The 17,037-nt window shown below is 45.0% G+C and overlaps 1 protein-coding gene across 7 annotated transcripts in view; it reads left to right on the top strand.

The window, feature by feature from the left end:
* The window catches only part of unc5b (unc-5 netrin receptor B), a 355,814-nt gene that overhangs the window by 287,983 nt on the left and 50,794 nt on the right, over positions 1-17,037 (top strand). For 6 of the 7 annotated variants that reach the window (XR_006309712.1, XM_043679165.1, XM_043679160.1 and 3 more), the window contains 5 exons: positions 3,585-3,765; positions 6,744-6,911; positions 9,172-9,336; positions 11,284-11,316; positions 16,654-16,848. Coding sequence is in view for 6 of the 7 variants with exons in the window: in XM_043679165.1 (XP_043535100.1) it covers positions 3,585-3,765; positions 6,744-6,911; positions 9,172-9,336; positions 11,284-11,316; positions 16,654-16,848 (742 nt within the window). In the remaining variant the exon portion in view is untranslated. The remainder of the gene's footprint in view (positions 1-3,584; positions 3,766-6,743; positions 6,912-9,171; positions 9,337-11,283; positions 11,317-16,653; positions 16,849-17,037) is intronic. The other variant, XM_043679161.1, reaches the window with a different exon arrangement.

The raw sequence follows: 17,037 nt of genomic DNA, 5'->3' as shown, positions 1-17,037 counted from the left end.
GTCTTCCTTGAAAGACTTCAATGCCTTGGCCTCAACAGTTTCCTGTGGCAGAGAATTCCTCAGTCTCACCTTCTCGGGGTGACAAAATTCCTCCTCTTCTCTGTTCTCAAAGACCGACCGTTCAGAAAAGATTTGCAAGGATGTTGCCAGGGTTGGAGGATTTAAGCTTCAGGGAGAGGCTGAATAGACTGTATCTGCTTTCTCTGGAGTATCAGAGGCTAGGGGATGACCTCATAGAAGTTTATAAAATCATGAGGGACACAGATGGGATAAATAGACAGGGTACTTTCCCCGGGGTAGGGGAGTCCAGAAGTATAGGGTATAGGTTAAGGGTGAGAGGGGAAAGATATAAAAGAGACCTAAGAGGCAACTTTTTCACACATAGGGTGGTACATGTATGGAATGAGCTGCCAGAGGAAGTGGTGGTGGCTGGTACAATGACAACATTTAAAAGGCATGTGGATGGGTATATGAATAGGAAGGGTTTGGAGGGATATGAGACTAGATTAGGTTAGGATATCTGGTTGGCATGGACGAGTTGGACCAAAGGGTCTGTTTCTGTGCTGTACATCTCTCTGACTCTATGACCCTTCATCTTTTTGACAACATAAGCTGGGGGAAGGCATTACTCCACCAATTTTACTTTCTCGGTACACACGCTTCCAAAGTGCAGGCACAGCATCGATGTCTGAAACCAGAAGTCAATGAGTTGGAGGTCCAACCACCATTTACAGAACCTCAAAGGAAGTTTAGAGGGAACATTGAGGGGGTGTGGTTTGTTCTGACCAGTGTTGTGAAAAGGTTTGATGAGTTAAATGTTGAACAAATGCTACCACTTGTGAGTGAATCTAAAGTTAGCAGTTATTACTAAGACAGTCACTTTAAAAATTGGGATAATTTGGAGAGAGAGTTCCTGACTCATAGAGTGATGGAAACGTGTATCGTCATGGAAACCCTACAATGTGGAAGCAGGCCATTCAACTCATTGAGTCCACACCAACCCTCCAAAGAGCATAACACTCAGACACACTCCCATATCCTATCTGTACACTTCTGTAGCAAGCCTGCATATCCCTGGACACTATGCGCATTTAACTTGGCCAATCCACCTAACCTGCACAGAAACACAGGGAGAATGTGCAAACTCCACACAGACAGTCGCCCAAGGGTAGAATCGAATCCACGTCCCTAGTGCCGTGAGGCAGCAGTGCTAACCACTGAGTCAGTGTGCCATCCCCTTGCTAGCCTTGTAACTTGCTGTGACATTGGGGTGGTAAAGGCAAATACAATGGATGCATTGAAAGGGACGCTGAATATTCACATGTCAGAGAAGGGAAATAGAAGGGTATTGCAGGTGGGGTGTAAGGTAGGAGAGTGGGGCAAGGCTTGTGTGGAGCTTAAACACAGCTTGGCTAAAAGTCAGTGACAGTCCCAAATCACTAAGCAAGTGTTCGAATGGTGTTTGACCATGGACACCAGCACTGAACTGCCTAGAGTTCACTATTGGCTTTATCTGAATGCTGCTGAAAAATGTGTTGCTGGAAAAGCGCAGCAGGTCAGGCAGCATCCAAGGAGCAGGAGAATCGACGTTTCGGACATAAGCCCTTCTTCAGGATTCCCCACTTGCCCCTCTAGTACCTTCCCCTGGCAAAATCCTGTATCAAAACGGGAGCCTGTCTTTAGTTTCAGGCTGCAGCTTGACATGAGGCGTCCTGGGAGAGCTGAGCTTCCCTTTTGACAATTACTGGATATAACAAGGTTTCTAAAAGCAGCACTTAACACAAAAAGCTGTGCATTGGCACTTCTCCATAGATCAGTTTTGGTATGTTACAAGATCTGAGCGGACTTGTGCTGAGCCAGGTTTTGACTCCTATTGAGAAATCATTCAAAGCGTCTATTCTTTAACCCACCCTGTTACTATTAAATATTTCTCAATAGCATCCCGGCCCAGCCTTGTAGACATTGCTAGTTTAGAACATCAAGGCACAGTATCATTCCAAAGGTAAATTCCAAAGAGACAAGACCTTTATGCATGAAAAAGAATATGTTGAATGGGTCCAGTTTTATTAACGCACATTTTAATAAGAGTCAATGTAGCAAGAGAAGATTAAAGGGGATAAAAACCTCTCGAGGTCAGGGCGATTAATCAGTGAACACTTGTAACTTTGTGAAAAGAAACAAATTAATTATAAATGCATTAAACCTAATGAAAATAAAATTCTGCTTACTGAGCTTCCTTCCCTGCGTCTGGATTAAATGATTCTTTGCCCTTCACAGATTAAGTTGCATGCTTCACTGACTTTCACTGGGCACTCTCGAACAGACAACTCAGCAGCGAATATGATTTAGTAATCACACCCCTGAAATGATATCTTTAAATCTTGTAGACTAAATGATACTGAGTGGAAACGTGGGAGAGAAAGGCTGATTGAGGTAAACCTGTCAGGTTATTTAACAACATCATCACTGTCTCTAAGTGAAACCTCCCCTCACAACATTGCCATGAGCGAGTTAATAGCTTGCCTTGAGGCCATGTTAAAGAACCCTTACAGTGCATACGGAGGCCATTCAGCCCATCGGGGCTGCACCGACCGTCTGAAAAGTATCCCATCCAGATCCACTCCCCCACCATCCCCAAAACCTTACGTTAACCACAGCCAATCTCCCTAGACTACACATCCCTGAACACAGCCAATCCTGCACACCTTTGGACTGTGGGAGGAAACCCACGCAGACACAGGGAGAATGTGCAAACTCCACACAGATAGTCACTCGAGGCTGGAATCGAACCTGGGTCCCTGGCACGGAGGCAGCAGTGCTGACCACTGAGCCACAACCTGTAGACCCTTATACTTCCTTCACTATCAAACATGTGAAGGAAGAACTAACAGTGCATTTCCTGATGTATTTCTCTTACCTTGAGGAATCTTTAGCTGAGAGCTCTCAGGCAGTCACCCAAGGCTGGAATCGAACCTGGGTACTTGCCGCTGTGAGGCAGTGGTATTAAACACTGTGCCACCCTCCAAGCAAAGGTTGATGTGCACAAGGCTTTCCTCATCTCTGGACACCTGGTTGCATTTGAAATTTCCAGGGTGTATTACTGTGTGCCCCTCCCTTTTACCTGCCCTTTCGAAAACAAAAGCAGCGGAATTCTCCCTCACATCAATCAATCATACGTTCTCAGTGAACGGTGGATCATATTCGAGGGAGGGGTGAATTATTCCCCCTCCCTATTTTCTGTCCTTCTATAGACATGAGGGGGTGTAAGGATAGTGCAGGGAAATGTCATTGGAGTAGAGGTTCAGCCATGGCTCATTCTATTTTGCACACTGCTATGTTTGATACCTCATAGTAATGGATGAAAATATACTTGCAATGACTATCTGTCTGTTGTTACCTGGAAGCTTTTAGGATACAATTCTGCCAAATCCATTTGTGAATTTGTAGGTTCTTGCTATATCTATATGTTGCTTCATCAGTTTTATATGATTAACAATATAACCGATGACAGTGCTATCAGTATGAGGGACAATGGCCCTCAGAGATGCTGCCATTTATTTCCACTGCTTCCTTACCTCGTTCAGGTGGAGTGGCTAAAGAACGATGAAGTTATCGATCCAGTGCAAGACTCGAACTTCCTCCTCACCATCGACCACAACCTGATTATCAAACAGGCCCGCCTCTCCGATACGGCAAACTACACGTGTGTGGCCAAGAACATTGTGGCGAAAAGACGTAGCACCACGGCCACAGTGGTTGTATACGGTAAGTGAGGGGACTTTGTCTGAAGAAGATGTTTCTGCCAGTGGGAGCCGGGGGCAGAGCCTCAGGGTGAAAGGACGGCCCTTTAGAACTGAGATGGGGAGAAATTCCTTCAGCCAGAGATTGGTGAATCTGTGGAACCGATGGGCTGTTGGGCCAAGTCATTTGGGTGTCTTTAAGACAGAGATAGATAAGTTCTTGATTAGTGAGGGGATTGAGAGTTACAGGGAGAAGGCGAGAGATCGAGGTTGAGAAACATGTCAGTTGTGATCAAATGGTGGAGCAGATGCGATGGGCTAAACGGCTGATGTTTGCTCCTATGTCTTATCGGCTCTCAGAAGCTGCTCCACTCCCATGTTGCTCTCGCTGACTACACAACATTTTGTAACAAAGTACGTGTGAAAGTATATAAATCAAATCAAATCTCCAACAGTTGCTTTATGCTTATGGACAGGCAAAGTGTGAGGGGGTTCCATCTCCCTCTCACAACACGTGGGCCAAATAGTTCAGGTGAGCGATGAGCTGGGCTGACCACATTCAGCAGAATTGTGGGGAACGCAGTACATATATTGCTTTAACAAAACGGGGCGGCACGCTGACTCAGTGGTTAGCACTGCTACCTCAGAGCACCAGGGACCACCCTCAGGCGACTGTCTGTGTGGAGTTTGCATATTCTCCCCGGGTCTATGAGAGTTTCCTCCAGGTGCTCAGTTTCCTCCCACAGTCCATATTGTGCAGGTTAGGGTGGCCATGGGAAATTGCCCTGTAGAGTCCAGCGACATGCAGGCTAGTTGGGTTAGACATGGGATGTAGAGGGACAGGGGGTGGGTCTGGGTGGGGTACTTTTTGGAGGGTCAGTGTGGATGGTCTGTTTCCCCACACTGTAGGGATTCTATGAAAAGTGCACTTGGCTTTTTGACTTGTTTTCTGCAGATTTAGCATCAGAACCGTGTCAGTCCCAAGCGTCCTGCAAAACCTCTTAACTCATGGTGTGTAATTAACCCCTTGCCCCTTAATTCGTGAGCAGGGAAAATGAGTTACAGGGATGGTAGAGAACAGCAGAAATGTCTGATTTTACACTGCCTGCTATTCTAGCAAAACATGGAACAATATTCCCTTTAAAACTGGTCACAAAGAGATTTCATTAAAATGTTGTTACTGTAATTTCACACCCAGCAATTCACAGGCTTATAGGTTTAATGGTGCCAGTATAATTGCACCTTGTTCCTTCACAGTGCTTAACCCGTGATACAGATTCCATTTGGATCTTTTTATGTGCAGTTTTTGATGACAAATTTAAGGATCTGTACTGCATCTATCTTGTGGAGAGAGAGAGAGATATTTAATGGCATGCTGGGGGCTGGAGGGGGAAAGCAGCAGAATTCAACATGCACAGTCAGACTTGATGATAATTGGAGGTGAAGGTGGGTCAGGAGGTTGGGGTTTCAGGAGAGGAGTAAAGCTGGGGATTATCAGAAAATCCCATCAGTGTAGAAACAAGCCATTAGGCCCAGCAAGTCCACGCTGACCCTCCAAAGAGTATCCCATCCAGACCCACCCTCCTACTTCATTCCTGTCACCCCACATATCCCATGGCCTATCCACCTATCCTGCACATCTTTGGACTGTGGGAGAAAGCCAGAGGGAGGCCACACAGACACGGGAAGAATGTGCAAACTCATTACAGACAGTCACCTGAGGGTGGAATTGAACCCAGGTCCCTGGCGCTGTGAGGCAGCAGTGCTAACCACTGAGCCACCGTGTAGATTATTTCTACGCTCAAGAAAAAGGCTGAAGCAACAGGTTTTGCACTATAGTGAGTGTGATAGACACAAAATAAACCATAAATATGAGGTAGTAACTAACCAATCCAATAAAGAAATAATGTGAAATGCCCGTTTGTGGGGAGTGGTTAGAGTGTGGACCTCGCTATCACAGAAAGCGCGCGTGATAAGTGGCTTAGATGCTTCATAGAATGGGTACGTGAGAGAAAAAAGGAATAGAAATATTTTATGAAAGGGTAGAGTGAGAAATGAGGAAAGACCAGAGAGAGGAGTTGTCTTGGATTGCCTCTGTCTCTCTCTTGTGAAATCTATGCAAATATGGTCTTACAAATGTTTGCAGGTTGATCATTGATCATGGGAAATGCCAAGGTTGAATCAATAACAGGTGTTATGTTTCTGAGCCACCTACACCATCTGGTTGACCCCTGACCTAAGGGGCCCCTGAGACGGCCAAGCACATTGCACATGCAGCTCAGCTGAGTCTACACCAATCCGTGTGCTCAGTTTGCTGCTAATGTCCACATTGAGTGGAGAGATGCGCAGAGCCTTGTTTGATCTAGTGTGGCTCTAACTGGAACAGACTCTCCAACTGAACAAAATGTGGTTTGTTGCATATGAGCAATCAGCTCCAAGTCACATTGACATGACCGCTATTGTCATAGAGACTGAGGAGCTCCTCAATGTTCGGTCTGTCCTGAGATCCTAAGCCTTTGTTCCCACTATTCCAAATGACATGGTCATAGTTGGTGCTGCCACACCTCAGTATTAACTCTTCCAGACCCATATACAACAATGTGGAGACGTTAGTAACTCTCATTGTCCCAGTAAACAGATATTGAAGCTTTGAAGAAATAGATTGGGTAGCTAGAAACTATTTCTGAGGGCAATATTTTCACACAGAGGGTGGTACGTGTATGGAATGAGCTGCCAGAGGAAGTGGTGGAGGCTTGTACAATTGCAACATTTAAAAGGCATCTGGATGGGTATATGAATAGGAAGGGTTTGGAGGGATATCGGCCAGGTGCTGGTAGGTGGGAGTAGATTGGGTTGGGATATCTGGTCAGCATGGACAAGTTGGACCGAAGGGTCTGTTTCCATGCTGTACATCTCTATGACTCCATGACAATGATTTTGAGAGGAAGGAGTGCAATGATAATGTCACTGGTAATTGAATAATGCGGCTCCCCCCAATTGCAGTGAATGGTGGCTGGTCGACCTGGACAGAGTGGTCTTCGTGCACTAACCGCTGTGGCCGGGGCTGGCAGAAACGGACAAGGACGTGCACCAACCCAGCACCCCTCAACGGCGGGGCCTTCTGTGAGGGACAAACCTTTCAGAAGATCGGCTGCACCACCATGTGCCCAGGTGAGTGGAGAGAAGGTGCAGCAGTTTCCCACAGACCCGACAGAGAGAAACAACTCAGTGAAACAAGAAATGCTTTCAAGGAGGAGATGAATATAGTTCTTCTGGGTAAAGGGGATGGGCGAAAGCAGGAACGGGGGACTGCATTGGATGAAAAGTTCTGAGAAACGGTCACTTGACCCAAAATGTGGACTCTTGATTTCTCTCCACAGATAGTGCCAGACCTGCTGAGCTTTTCCAGCAATTTCTGTTTTTGTTGCTGAGTTGGATGATCAGCCATGACCATATTGAATGGTAGAGCAGACTCAAAAGGGCTGAATAATGTTTTCTGTGCTTCTAATAAACACTAACTCCATTTCAGAGGAATTATAGTCACGCCAGAATAATTAAGAATTGACGCTTCCCCCCCCCCCCCCCCCCACCCCCCACCCCCTCCCCCCTCCCCTGTATGCAATATAATAGCCATATTCACAAATGGCCCTTTTTCTCTATATTCATTCACAAGATGTGAGCTTTGTTGGGAACGGGACTATTTATTGCCCATCCCTGATTGTCCATGGGAAGATGATGCTCAGCTGTCTTCTTGAACTGCTGCTGCCCATGTGGTGTGGGTGCACGCACAAACCAGCAGCTAGGTGTCATGGTTTGGGACAAGCCATGTGAGGAGGTTTGGCACATTGCAGCAGTTCATCTTGTAGATACTACTGAGTGGCAGGGGTGAAGGGAGTGGATGTTCACGATGGTGGATGGGGTGCCAGTCAAGTGGGCTACTTTGTTTTGGGTGGTGCCAAGCTCTTGCTTGCACCCATCGGGAAAATGGGATGTATTCCATCACACCCCTGACTTCGACCTTGGGAGGCTCAGGCTCAGGGTGAGACAGGGGGTGGGGTGGTTAATGAATCACTGCAGATCGCTGCATTCTGGCAGAAAATGGGTAGGTATGGGCTCCGTGAAGGGAAAATAGAAGAGTTGGATGAAGAAGAGTGGCAGGCTTCAAAATTATTGGATTCCCCATCCTTAGATCTGGTGTGGTTAGTCTAATTCAGTTTCTGGTTTGTGAGGGTAAACCAATCAAGTTAGTGCTAAGTCTATCAAGGTTGGTGACTTAGAGTCATACATCAGAGAAGAGTTTATTTGGCCCATCATGTATATTCTAGCTGTCTGAACCAATAAGTTCCTAGCTCCTGTCCTTTCTGACAATACTGCAAGCTTCTCCCCTTTACATTCTTATCTTGTCCTTTTGTTTGCTAACTACCTTGAACTGAGCATTCTGACATCTGCTGCTAGAAAGTTCCTCTCTCTCTCCCTGAAGCACTCTCTACATTAGCTTCTAGTTGGATGGGAACTGAACCTGATGATATTCTCTGGATAACCAAGTTTGTCCTGAATTCCTTATTGGACTTTGTCGTGACTGTCTAATATTTCTGGTCCCATGGACACTGCCAAAAGTGTAACTACTTCCTCTATGTCCACACTGTCGACTCCCTTCATTATTTTAAACCCTGGTCACTTGGTCACCTCTGAACTTTCTCTTTTTGAAAGGCAAGAGCCTGTTCTGCCTTTTCTGATCATTACACTCTCTCAATTCTTGTACTATCCTTTCAAGTCTTTCAATACACATTCTCTCGGTCCTTTTTGAGAATGAGGAACTTGCTTTCACGTGCAGTAGTTTTTATAAAAGCTCATTAATTCACGGGATGAGGGCATCGCTGGCCATGCCAGCATTTATTACCCATCCCTAATTGCCCAGAGGGCAGTTAAGAGTCAACCACATTGCTGTGGGTCACATGTAGGCCAGACCAGGTAAGGATGGCCGTTTACTGCCCTAAAGAGCATGAGTGAAACAGATGGGTTTTTCCAGCAGTCGACAATGGATCCATGGTCATTATTAAACTCTTAATTCCAGATTTTGTTGAGTTTAAATTCCACCATCTGCCATGGCATGACTTGAACACTGGTCCCCAGAATATAATCTGGGTCTCTGAATTAGCAGTCTAGCGATAATACCACTAGGCCACTGCCTTTCACCTTGAGGTGATTTATATCAATGCATTTAAGGTAAAGCCAGATATGCACATGAGGGAGAATGGAAAAATAGTCAGGGGTTCAAGTGGCAAGATAGAAATTATGAAATGTCAGTGCGAGTATGGCCAATGGCCTTTTTCTGCATGAAGTAATGTCATTGTACGTACGTTGTTTGAGCAAGTCCCTTTCACCCACGCCCCGAGTCATTCTTCTCTTTGTTCTTTCTGGTGAAATGCAGTTGACGGCGGGTGGACAGATTGGAGCAAATGGTCAGCCTGCAGTACCGAGTGCACCCACTGGAGGAGCCGTAAATGCACCGAGCCCTCACCCAGAAATGGAGGCAAGGATTGCATTGGTCCTGTTCTGGAGTCCAAAAACTGCACAGATGGCCACTGTATGCAGAGTACGTTGTGTTTTTTCTCTCTCTCACTCAGAAACATTACCTGGGTCTCTGGATGAACAGTCCAGCAACAATATCACTAGGCCATCACTGACTAACAGTGAGGAGGGAGGATTTGCATCTCTCTTTCCTCAATCGCCCTCAGTTGTGTTTAGTTGAGGTGAAGTCTCCTCCTTCTGAACCCTTCATAACTAAATCAGACCCACAGTGGCCAGAAAAAAATGGCTTGGTGAACTAGCCAGCATTCCCTGCGACTTTCACTGCTCACTTTTTATGAACCAGCCACAGGATCCTCAGTCAGCCCTGTGCAGTCTGCAGGAAAATCTGAAAAGACCACACAGTTGCACACTTGTCAGGTCAAATTATCTCTCATTCCCCGGCGCTGCCAAGTCATAAACTCACCACCCCTCCTCCTCCCCTGCCCGACATCTTTGCAGTGATTTGTTGAGGTGAAAACCCTCAGGGTCATGTTTTCAGAAACGTGTAGTGGAAGACTGATGGAGTCTCCACAAGCTCGATGGGCCTGCAGTCATGTGTCCACTCCAGGGAACAGTTCGGTGCCACTTGCCAATGGCGCACACACACACACACACAGACAATGCTCAGCCTTCTATTGCTGAGCTCAGCTCCCTCCTCTCCCCAGCCCTCCTGCAGCATCAGAAGCACTGCAAAGAGTTCTTTATTTTATTGTGAGCTGAATAGCCAGGAGGCATTGCCATAAACAACTACAGAAGAACCTGCATTGTATTGTTCAGGGGAGGGAGGGAGTTCGATGTCTTTCCTTTGTATTACAAATAAATGCACAATATTCCTTGTCATTGCCATGCCCTCTGGTGTAGTTCTGGTCTGACGTGGATGGTTTATTGACTATTTTAACGTTGCCCCTGGCTCTCAGATGAATGGGATTTGACTGAATTCCTATAGCAGGGGTTCTGGGCATCTGTGAAATGTTCAGTCAATAAAACGGCAAGATGATCGCTCGTGCAAAACGTCTTGACATCCCTCTCCCTTTTGCCTTTAAAGTAAAATTCTTAATCCTGTTCCACAAGACTGTAATCTCTCACCAGTGATTACCGGCTGAAGCAGGGCGTTCTTAAAGTGTGGAGGAAGAATTTTAATAATCACGTCTCAGGATGTGCATCTTAGTCACCACCCTAACAATTTTGGGATATTTTCACAACCCCATCATTTTTCTTACTCCACCTTTATTTATCATTCTGTGCAGAATAACAGCATGCTTTCCCCAAAATCAAGCAGAAATTGCTGGAAACGCTCAGCAGGTCTGGCAGCATCTGTGAAGAGAAATTGAGAATTAACATTTCGGGTCCACTGGATTTATCTTCGCAGATGCTGCCAGACCTGCTGAGCATTTCCAGCAAATTCATGCAATCCCTACAATGTGGAAACAGGCCATTGGGCCAACAAGTCTACACTGGCCCTCTGAAGAGTAACCCACCCAGACCCATTCCCCTACCCTATTACTCTACATTTAACTCTGACTAATGCACAAACCTACACATCCCTGAACACTAAGAGTAATTTAGCATGGCCAACTTACCTAAGCTGCACATCTTTGGACAGTGGGAGGAAACCAGAGGACCCAGAAAAAATCCACACAGACACAGGGAGAATGTACAAGCTCCACACAGACAGTTGCCTGAGACTGGAATCGAACCTGGGTCCCTGGCGCTATGAGACACCACTGAGCCACCATGCCATCCAAATCCTGGGAGGGGTTGGTTCTGTTATATAGCATCGTTGGTTCTTTCAGTTTTGATATGGCTTCCCCAAAATTCTTGTGTGAGTGTGCGGTGCCTTTCCACACATTAACATTGTTTTCAGTGCATTTATTTTAACCATTTTAACTAATTTTTTACTTCTGTGTGCATTCTAATAAATTCATTTCATTCTTTTTTTCATGTTGATTTCATTTTTGTTTTCTTTTAACAGATAAAAAGTTTTTAAATGAACAAATAAGCTCTCGTAAGTTTCCATTTCATTATTTCAATTCCATTTTATTTTTTTTTGGTCATGTGCAGTAGTCACTGACAGTAAGACTCAGATTCATCCACTCCACTGTGACTGTTGGGTAAACACCAGTCTTCATGCCAGTGTTAGGGTATTCTGTATATTTTATGCTGAGCTGGAATGTTTAACTTATCCAAATTAATTTTATGATGTCTGATAATAAATGTCTTTATGTGCTTCCTTGTCAGTAATCAATGAGTTTTTTTCATTCACTCATGGGATGTGGGTGTTGTTGGCTGGGCCAATATTTATTGCCCATCCCTAGTTGCCCCTTGAGAAGGTGGTGGTGAGCCGCTGCAGTCCATATGCGGTAGATACACCCGCAATGGGGCAGCACCATGGTACAGTGGTTAGTGCTGCTGTCTCACGGCCCCAGGGACAGTTTCAATTCCACCATTGGGTAACTGTCTGTGTGGAGTTCGCACATTCTCTCCATGCCTGTGTGGGTTTCCTTCGGGTGCTCTAGTTTACTCCGTCAGTCCAAAGACGTGCAAGTTAGGTGGATTGGCCATGTTAAATTGCTCACAGTGTCCAGGGATGTGCAGGCTAGGTAGATTAGCAGTGGGAAATGCAGGGTTACAGTGATGGGTTGGGACAGGGTGGGGTGCTCTTTGGAGGGTCAGTGTGGACCCGATGGGCCAAATGGCCTGCTTCCACACTGTAATGATTCTATGATGATCTAACACTGTTAGGGAGAGAATTCCTGGATGTTGACCCAGCGACACTGAAGGAATGGCGATATATTTCCAAGAGAGATGGTGAATGGTTTGGAGGGGAACTTGCAGGGGATGGTGTTCCCATGTATCTGCTACCTTTGTCCTTCAAGATGGTAATGGTCGTGGCACCACTGTCTTAGCCTCCTGTGGCCATGAAGTTAGACAACAAGATTCTTTCCCTTAATGTTTTGTGGGAACATTAGCTCATTTTCTGAATGCATCGATAAGATTGTGTCGCAGGGAAGTCGAAGCAACTGCATTGTGTGGGTGGATCTTTGGGATCATTGCCGTGACTTCAGTGTCTTGTGTTTTGAACATTGCCTCCCATTGGTTATCTTTATGATTTGCACAGGACCATTGTTGTTGTGCCCCCCACTCTGACACTCCCTTGTGAAGCCACCTACTGCAGTCACACTGGTTCTTTGGGAACTAGGAGCTATCAATGTATACCATGGTCTCTAAGTTCAAGAGGGAGAAACATCTTCATCTAGAGAATGTGGAGCTCACTACTACAAGATGTAGTTGAGGTGAATAGTAATCAAGCTGCAAGAATCATCATAGTCTTCCTTAGCCATACTTGTTCTTCAGAGAAACGTAGTGTATTTAACCTGAGGGTCGTCACCCCTCAGGTGAGGAGAAATGTTGAGAAGGAGAGTCCTTCATGGGAACCTCAGCCACTGTGGGAATTGAACCCACGCCATTGACATCTCTCTGCATCACAAACCAACCATCCAGCCAATTGAGCTATTGGTGCAGTAAAGGGGAACTGGAAGTTTTTGTTGCAAACGTTTCGTCCCCTGGCTAGGCGACATCGTCAGTGCTTGGGAGCCTCCTGCGAAGCGCTTCTTTGATGTTTCCTCCAGTGTGTATAGTGGTCTGTCCCTGCCGCTTCCGGTTGTCAGTTTCAGCTGAAACTGACAACCGGAAGCGGCAGAGACAGACCACTATAAACACCGGAGGAAACATCAAAGAAGCGCTTCGCAGGAGGCTCCCAAGCACTGATGATGTCGCCCAGCCAGGGGACAAAACGTTTGCAACAAAAACTTCCAGCTCGGCGAACAGAACCACAACAATGAGCACCCGAGCTACAAATCTTCGCACAAACTTTGAGTAAAGGGGAAGCTGGGGAAGCATATACATGAAGGGGAAAGAACTTGAAGGATAAGCTAGAGAAAGAGGAAGCTCCTCTGGGTCACAAACAACAGCATAGATGGTTGGACCGAATGGCCTGTTTCTGTGGTATAGATATTATGTCATGGAGGGGATTTTTTGAACCCCAGATTCCCTTTATCTATACAGCACAATGTGACTGGAAGAATCAGGGAAAATTGGCTTTGTCTGGACTTCATGGGGCGATAGGTGAACACATATGCTTGTGAGAAGTTGGAGTACGGAACGGTTTAGACATTCCTGGATTGAAGAGGATTTATCATTTGGTTGCTTTGAAACAAAATTCAAAACTTCAAAGAGAATTATGGTTTGTTTTCTGTTTTCTGGGAGAGTAAGTCATTTGGGAGAAGTGTCCAGTTAAAAAAAAATCTGTTAAGAGAGTTGAGTTGATTTTACAGACCCCAACTTGTGGATGCACAGACTCAGGAAAGCCTTGTGATGTTCATCGTCTAGCAACAGCCTCTGGTTTCATGTTACTGTGTGTTATCGCAGGCCTGGGATAGGAGTTATTGAAGGAGCTGACAGTAGGAAGCCACTGTCTTGCTCAGTGAGGAAGAGAACAATCTGAAAGCAAAAACCAGCTAAAAACTCAAAATGAAATTATTTTGGAAAGCCGGGAAAGCGTCAAATATCAGGATTCCTATCTGTTTCCAATCTGAATGTGAAATCTGGCCTGCTGATCTTCCTTCCTTTTGTGACTCTCAGCAATTTGATCTTGTCAACAGGAATCGAAGAAACTGAGAGATGTCAACTCATTCTATCTTCAGAATTGATACCCTTTGACTCCTCGGGGTGTTGTTGTTCTATTTCACACCCATATCTGTACAGTGCTATGCCATATGGGGATTATAGAGATGCAGTTTAATTCTGAAAATTAACTTAGTTCTTAACCATTTTTTTCCGCTCGGTTGAAGAATAACTCTTGCTTGTAATAGATGAATTATTTTGAGTTAATTAAAGAAGCTTGATGGGCAATTATTCTGGTAGTAGGACAAAAGAGAGATAGATTGACCATACTGGTGATAAAAAAGAGAGATTTATACTTCTTGTATGGCTTGTGGAGTAGTGAGGCTTGATACACTCCTCCCACCAGAGTCATACAGAAAATTGAAATGTTTAATGACACAAAAGGTAGTTGCAATCACTTGTAGGCTCTAGTTTGAGTACATGTTCAGGAGTTTGGATGCCTCACTGTGACAGTATGGGGAATTAATATTGCATTTGTTTTATTACTGGGCGTCCCTCTGCTCTGAATGGTGATTGCTTATGCACTAAAATAAGATCCAGCGGAAACAATGACTGAAAACTAGCATTGTCTGCAGTTCCTTCATCTCTCCAATCGATGTGATTTTATTTGTCCATCTATATGCAGTTCTGGACACCACACTTCGGAGAGAACAAGCCTCGGAATGAGAACAGCACAACTTCTCCAAATTGTTGCTAAACTTCTGTAGCTAGGAGGAATTATAGTCATAGAGTTGTACAGCACAGAAACAGACTATTCGGTCCAACTCGTCCATGCCAACCAGATATTCTAAATTACTCTCGTCCCTTTTGCCAGCCTTTGGCCCACATCCCTCTAAACCCTTCCTATTCATATACCCAATCCGATGCCTCTTAAATGCTGTAATTGTACCAGCCTCCACTACTTCCTCTGGCAACTCATTCCATAAATGCACCAGCCTTTGTGTGTAAAAGTTGCCCCTTAGGTTGCTTTTAAATCTTTCCCCTCTCACCCTAAACCTATGCCATCTAGTTTTGAATTCCCCTATCTTGGGGGCAAGACTATTTAGAGCTGAAAATGTGTTGCTGGAAAAGCGCAGCAGGTCAGGCAGCATCCAAGGAGCATGGTGCTGAGTTCGAGGGTTGGGACTGAGACAAGGTGGGGGGAGGGGAAATGAGGAAACTGGAGAAATCTGAGTTCGTCCCTTGGCGGAAGATGAGGCGCTCTTCCTCCAGCCGTTGTGTTGCTATGGTCTATTTACCCTATCCATGCCCCTCATGATTTTATAAACCTCTATAAGGTCACCCCTCAGCCTCCGACACTCCAGGGAAAACAGCCCCATTCTATTCAACCTCTCCCTGTAGCTCAAACCCATCAACTCTGGCAACATCCTTGTAAATCTTTTCTGAACCCTTTCAGGTTTAACAACAACTTTCATATGGGAGAATTAAATAAATTGAACACGTATTCCTTGCAATATAGAAGGTTGAGGTTTTTAAATGACTTATACAGAAGTTGAATATTGCTGAAGGATGATGTGTTTTTAAGTTTTTTGATTTGCAGTTATCAGGTAAAAATGGTAAAAATGCTAGTTTGAAGGGAGAAACCCTTGCTAAACAATCAGCACTCTCCTCACACAGTATGCAGTGTTCTCCGCTATGTTAATTCTTTCAAATGTTCCTGATGAGAGCAAGATGCAAATGTATGTTTTCTTCAGAGATATTGAGGTATTTAGGATTTTAAAGCTATTTCCATTGATTGCAGTGGGGTTAGAGGTATCAAGGACGTAAACTAAAAGCCAGTTCATTCAAGAGAGGAGTTAGTAAACACATCATACAAAGGCTGGTCAAAAGGTGGAATATTTTCCCAAAAAAAGTAGGTGTATTACATCTTAAGATGGATAGAAATCTGCTAGCCAAGAGTGTGATAAGTACTGGAGCAATTGGATCGGGCGCAAGTATAGACAAACTATAATTTCATTGAATTGCAGAACATGTGCAAATGGGGAAATATGATGATACTGTGGCTTTTGTCCTGGTTTCATTTAGAGAGAGATTGGGGGACAGGTGCCGAGCAGTCTACGAGAAGATAAGCAATTTGTGAAGTCTTGGGTGTTATATTTAAAAGTTGGAACAACAGAAGCAGCCTGAATGGGTGGAGACATACGCAGACCCAAGATTTTGCAGGTTTTGCTTTGGTTGGTTAATGGGTGTGAACTGAGATTGTGGAAAGACCTCTCTCTCTGGGGAGCTGCTGCACATATCTCTTTCTTGCTGATAGAATTGCAAGTGAGACAATCTGAATTTGCCTTTTGCCAAGGGGTGTGCTTATGGGATGTTACTATATTAGAACAGTTAATTAGTAATAGTTGCTATATCTATTGTTCTGTTAAGTTTTCCAATAGACTAAAGTTATTCCAAATACTTTTTCCTTTTGTTGAATTTTAACTATAGCATTTGAATAAACTGTGTTTTGCTTAAAATTGAGTAGTTTGATCAATTGAATTGCATCCGGAACACAGCACCTCATAGTTACCTTTGAAATAAGAAAACTTTAGAGTCTAGGCTGTCTCTTTAATATAATTGGAGGAGGTCTGTTCTGTAACCAGGGTGAATGGTCATCTCCTGCTGCTATGAATTTATAAACAAACTTCACATGTTTGACTGTTCTTGAATTCCACAGCGATGAGGAGCAAGGGCGATGTTGCCTTGTATGCAGGGTTGGTGGTGGCTGTGTTCATCTTCCTGGTTATAATGCTGGTGCTCGGTATCATCGTATACAGAAGGAGCTGCCGGGACTTTGACACTGGCATCACCGATTCCTCTGCCGCACTCACTGGAGGTTTCCAGCCCGTCAACTTCAAGACAGCCCGGCATGGTGAGTAATGCAGTGTGCATCTGCTGTCTGCTTATTCCCGTGGTGGGACCAGTGCAACGGATAGGGGCACAAAACACATTCCCACTCTCCCAAGCCCCACTTGCACTCTCCCCATCCCACTCTCCCCACTCCCACTGTCCCCATCCCCATTCCCCCACTCTCCCCATCCCCACTCTCCCCACCCCCACT

This window comes from Chiloscyllium plagiosum, chromosome 38, assembly GCF_004010195.1.
Source record: "Chiloscyllium plagiosum isolate BGI_BamShark_2017 chromosome 38, ASM401019v2, whole genome shotgun sequence".
Classification (NCBI taxonomy): domain Eukaryota; kingdom Metazoa; phylum Chordata; class Chondrichthyes; order Orectolobiformes; family Hemiscylliidae; genus Chiloscyllium; species Chiloscyllium plagiosum.
This window is presented reverse-complemented; position numbering and strand designations above follow the sequence as displayed.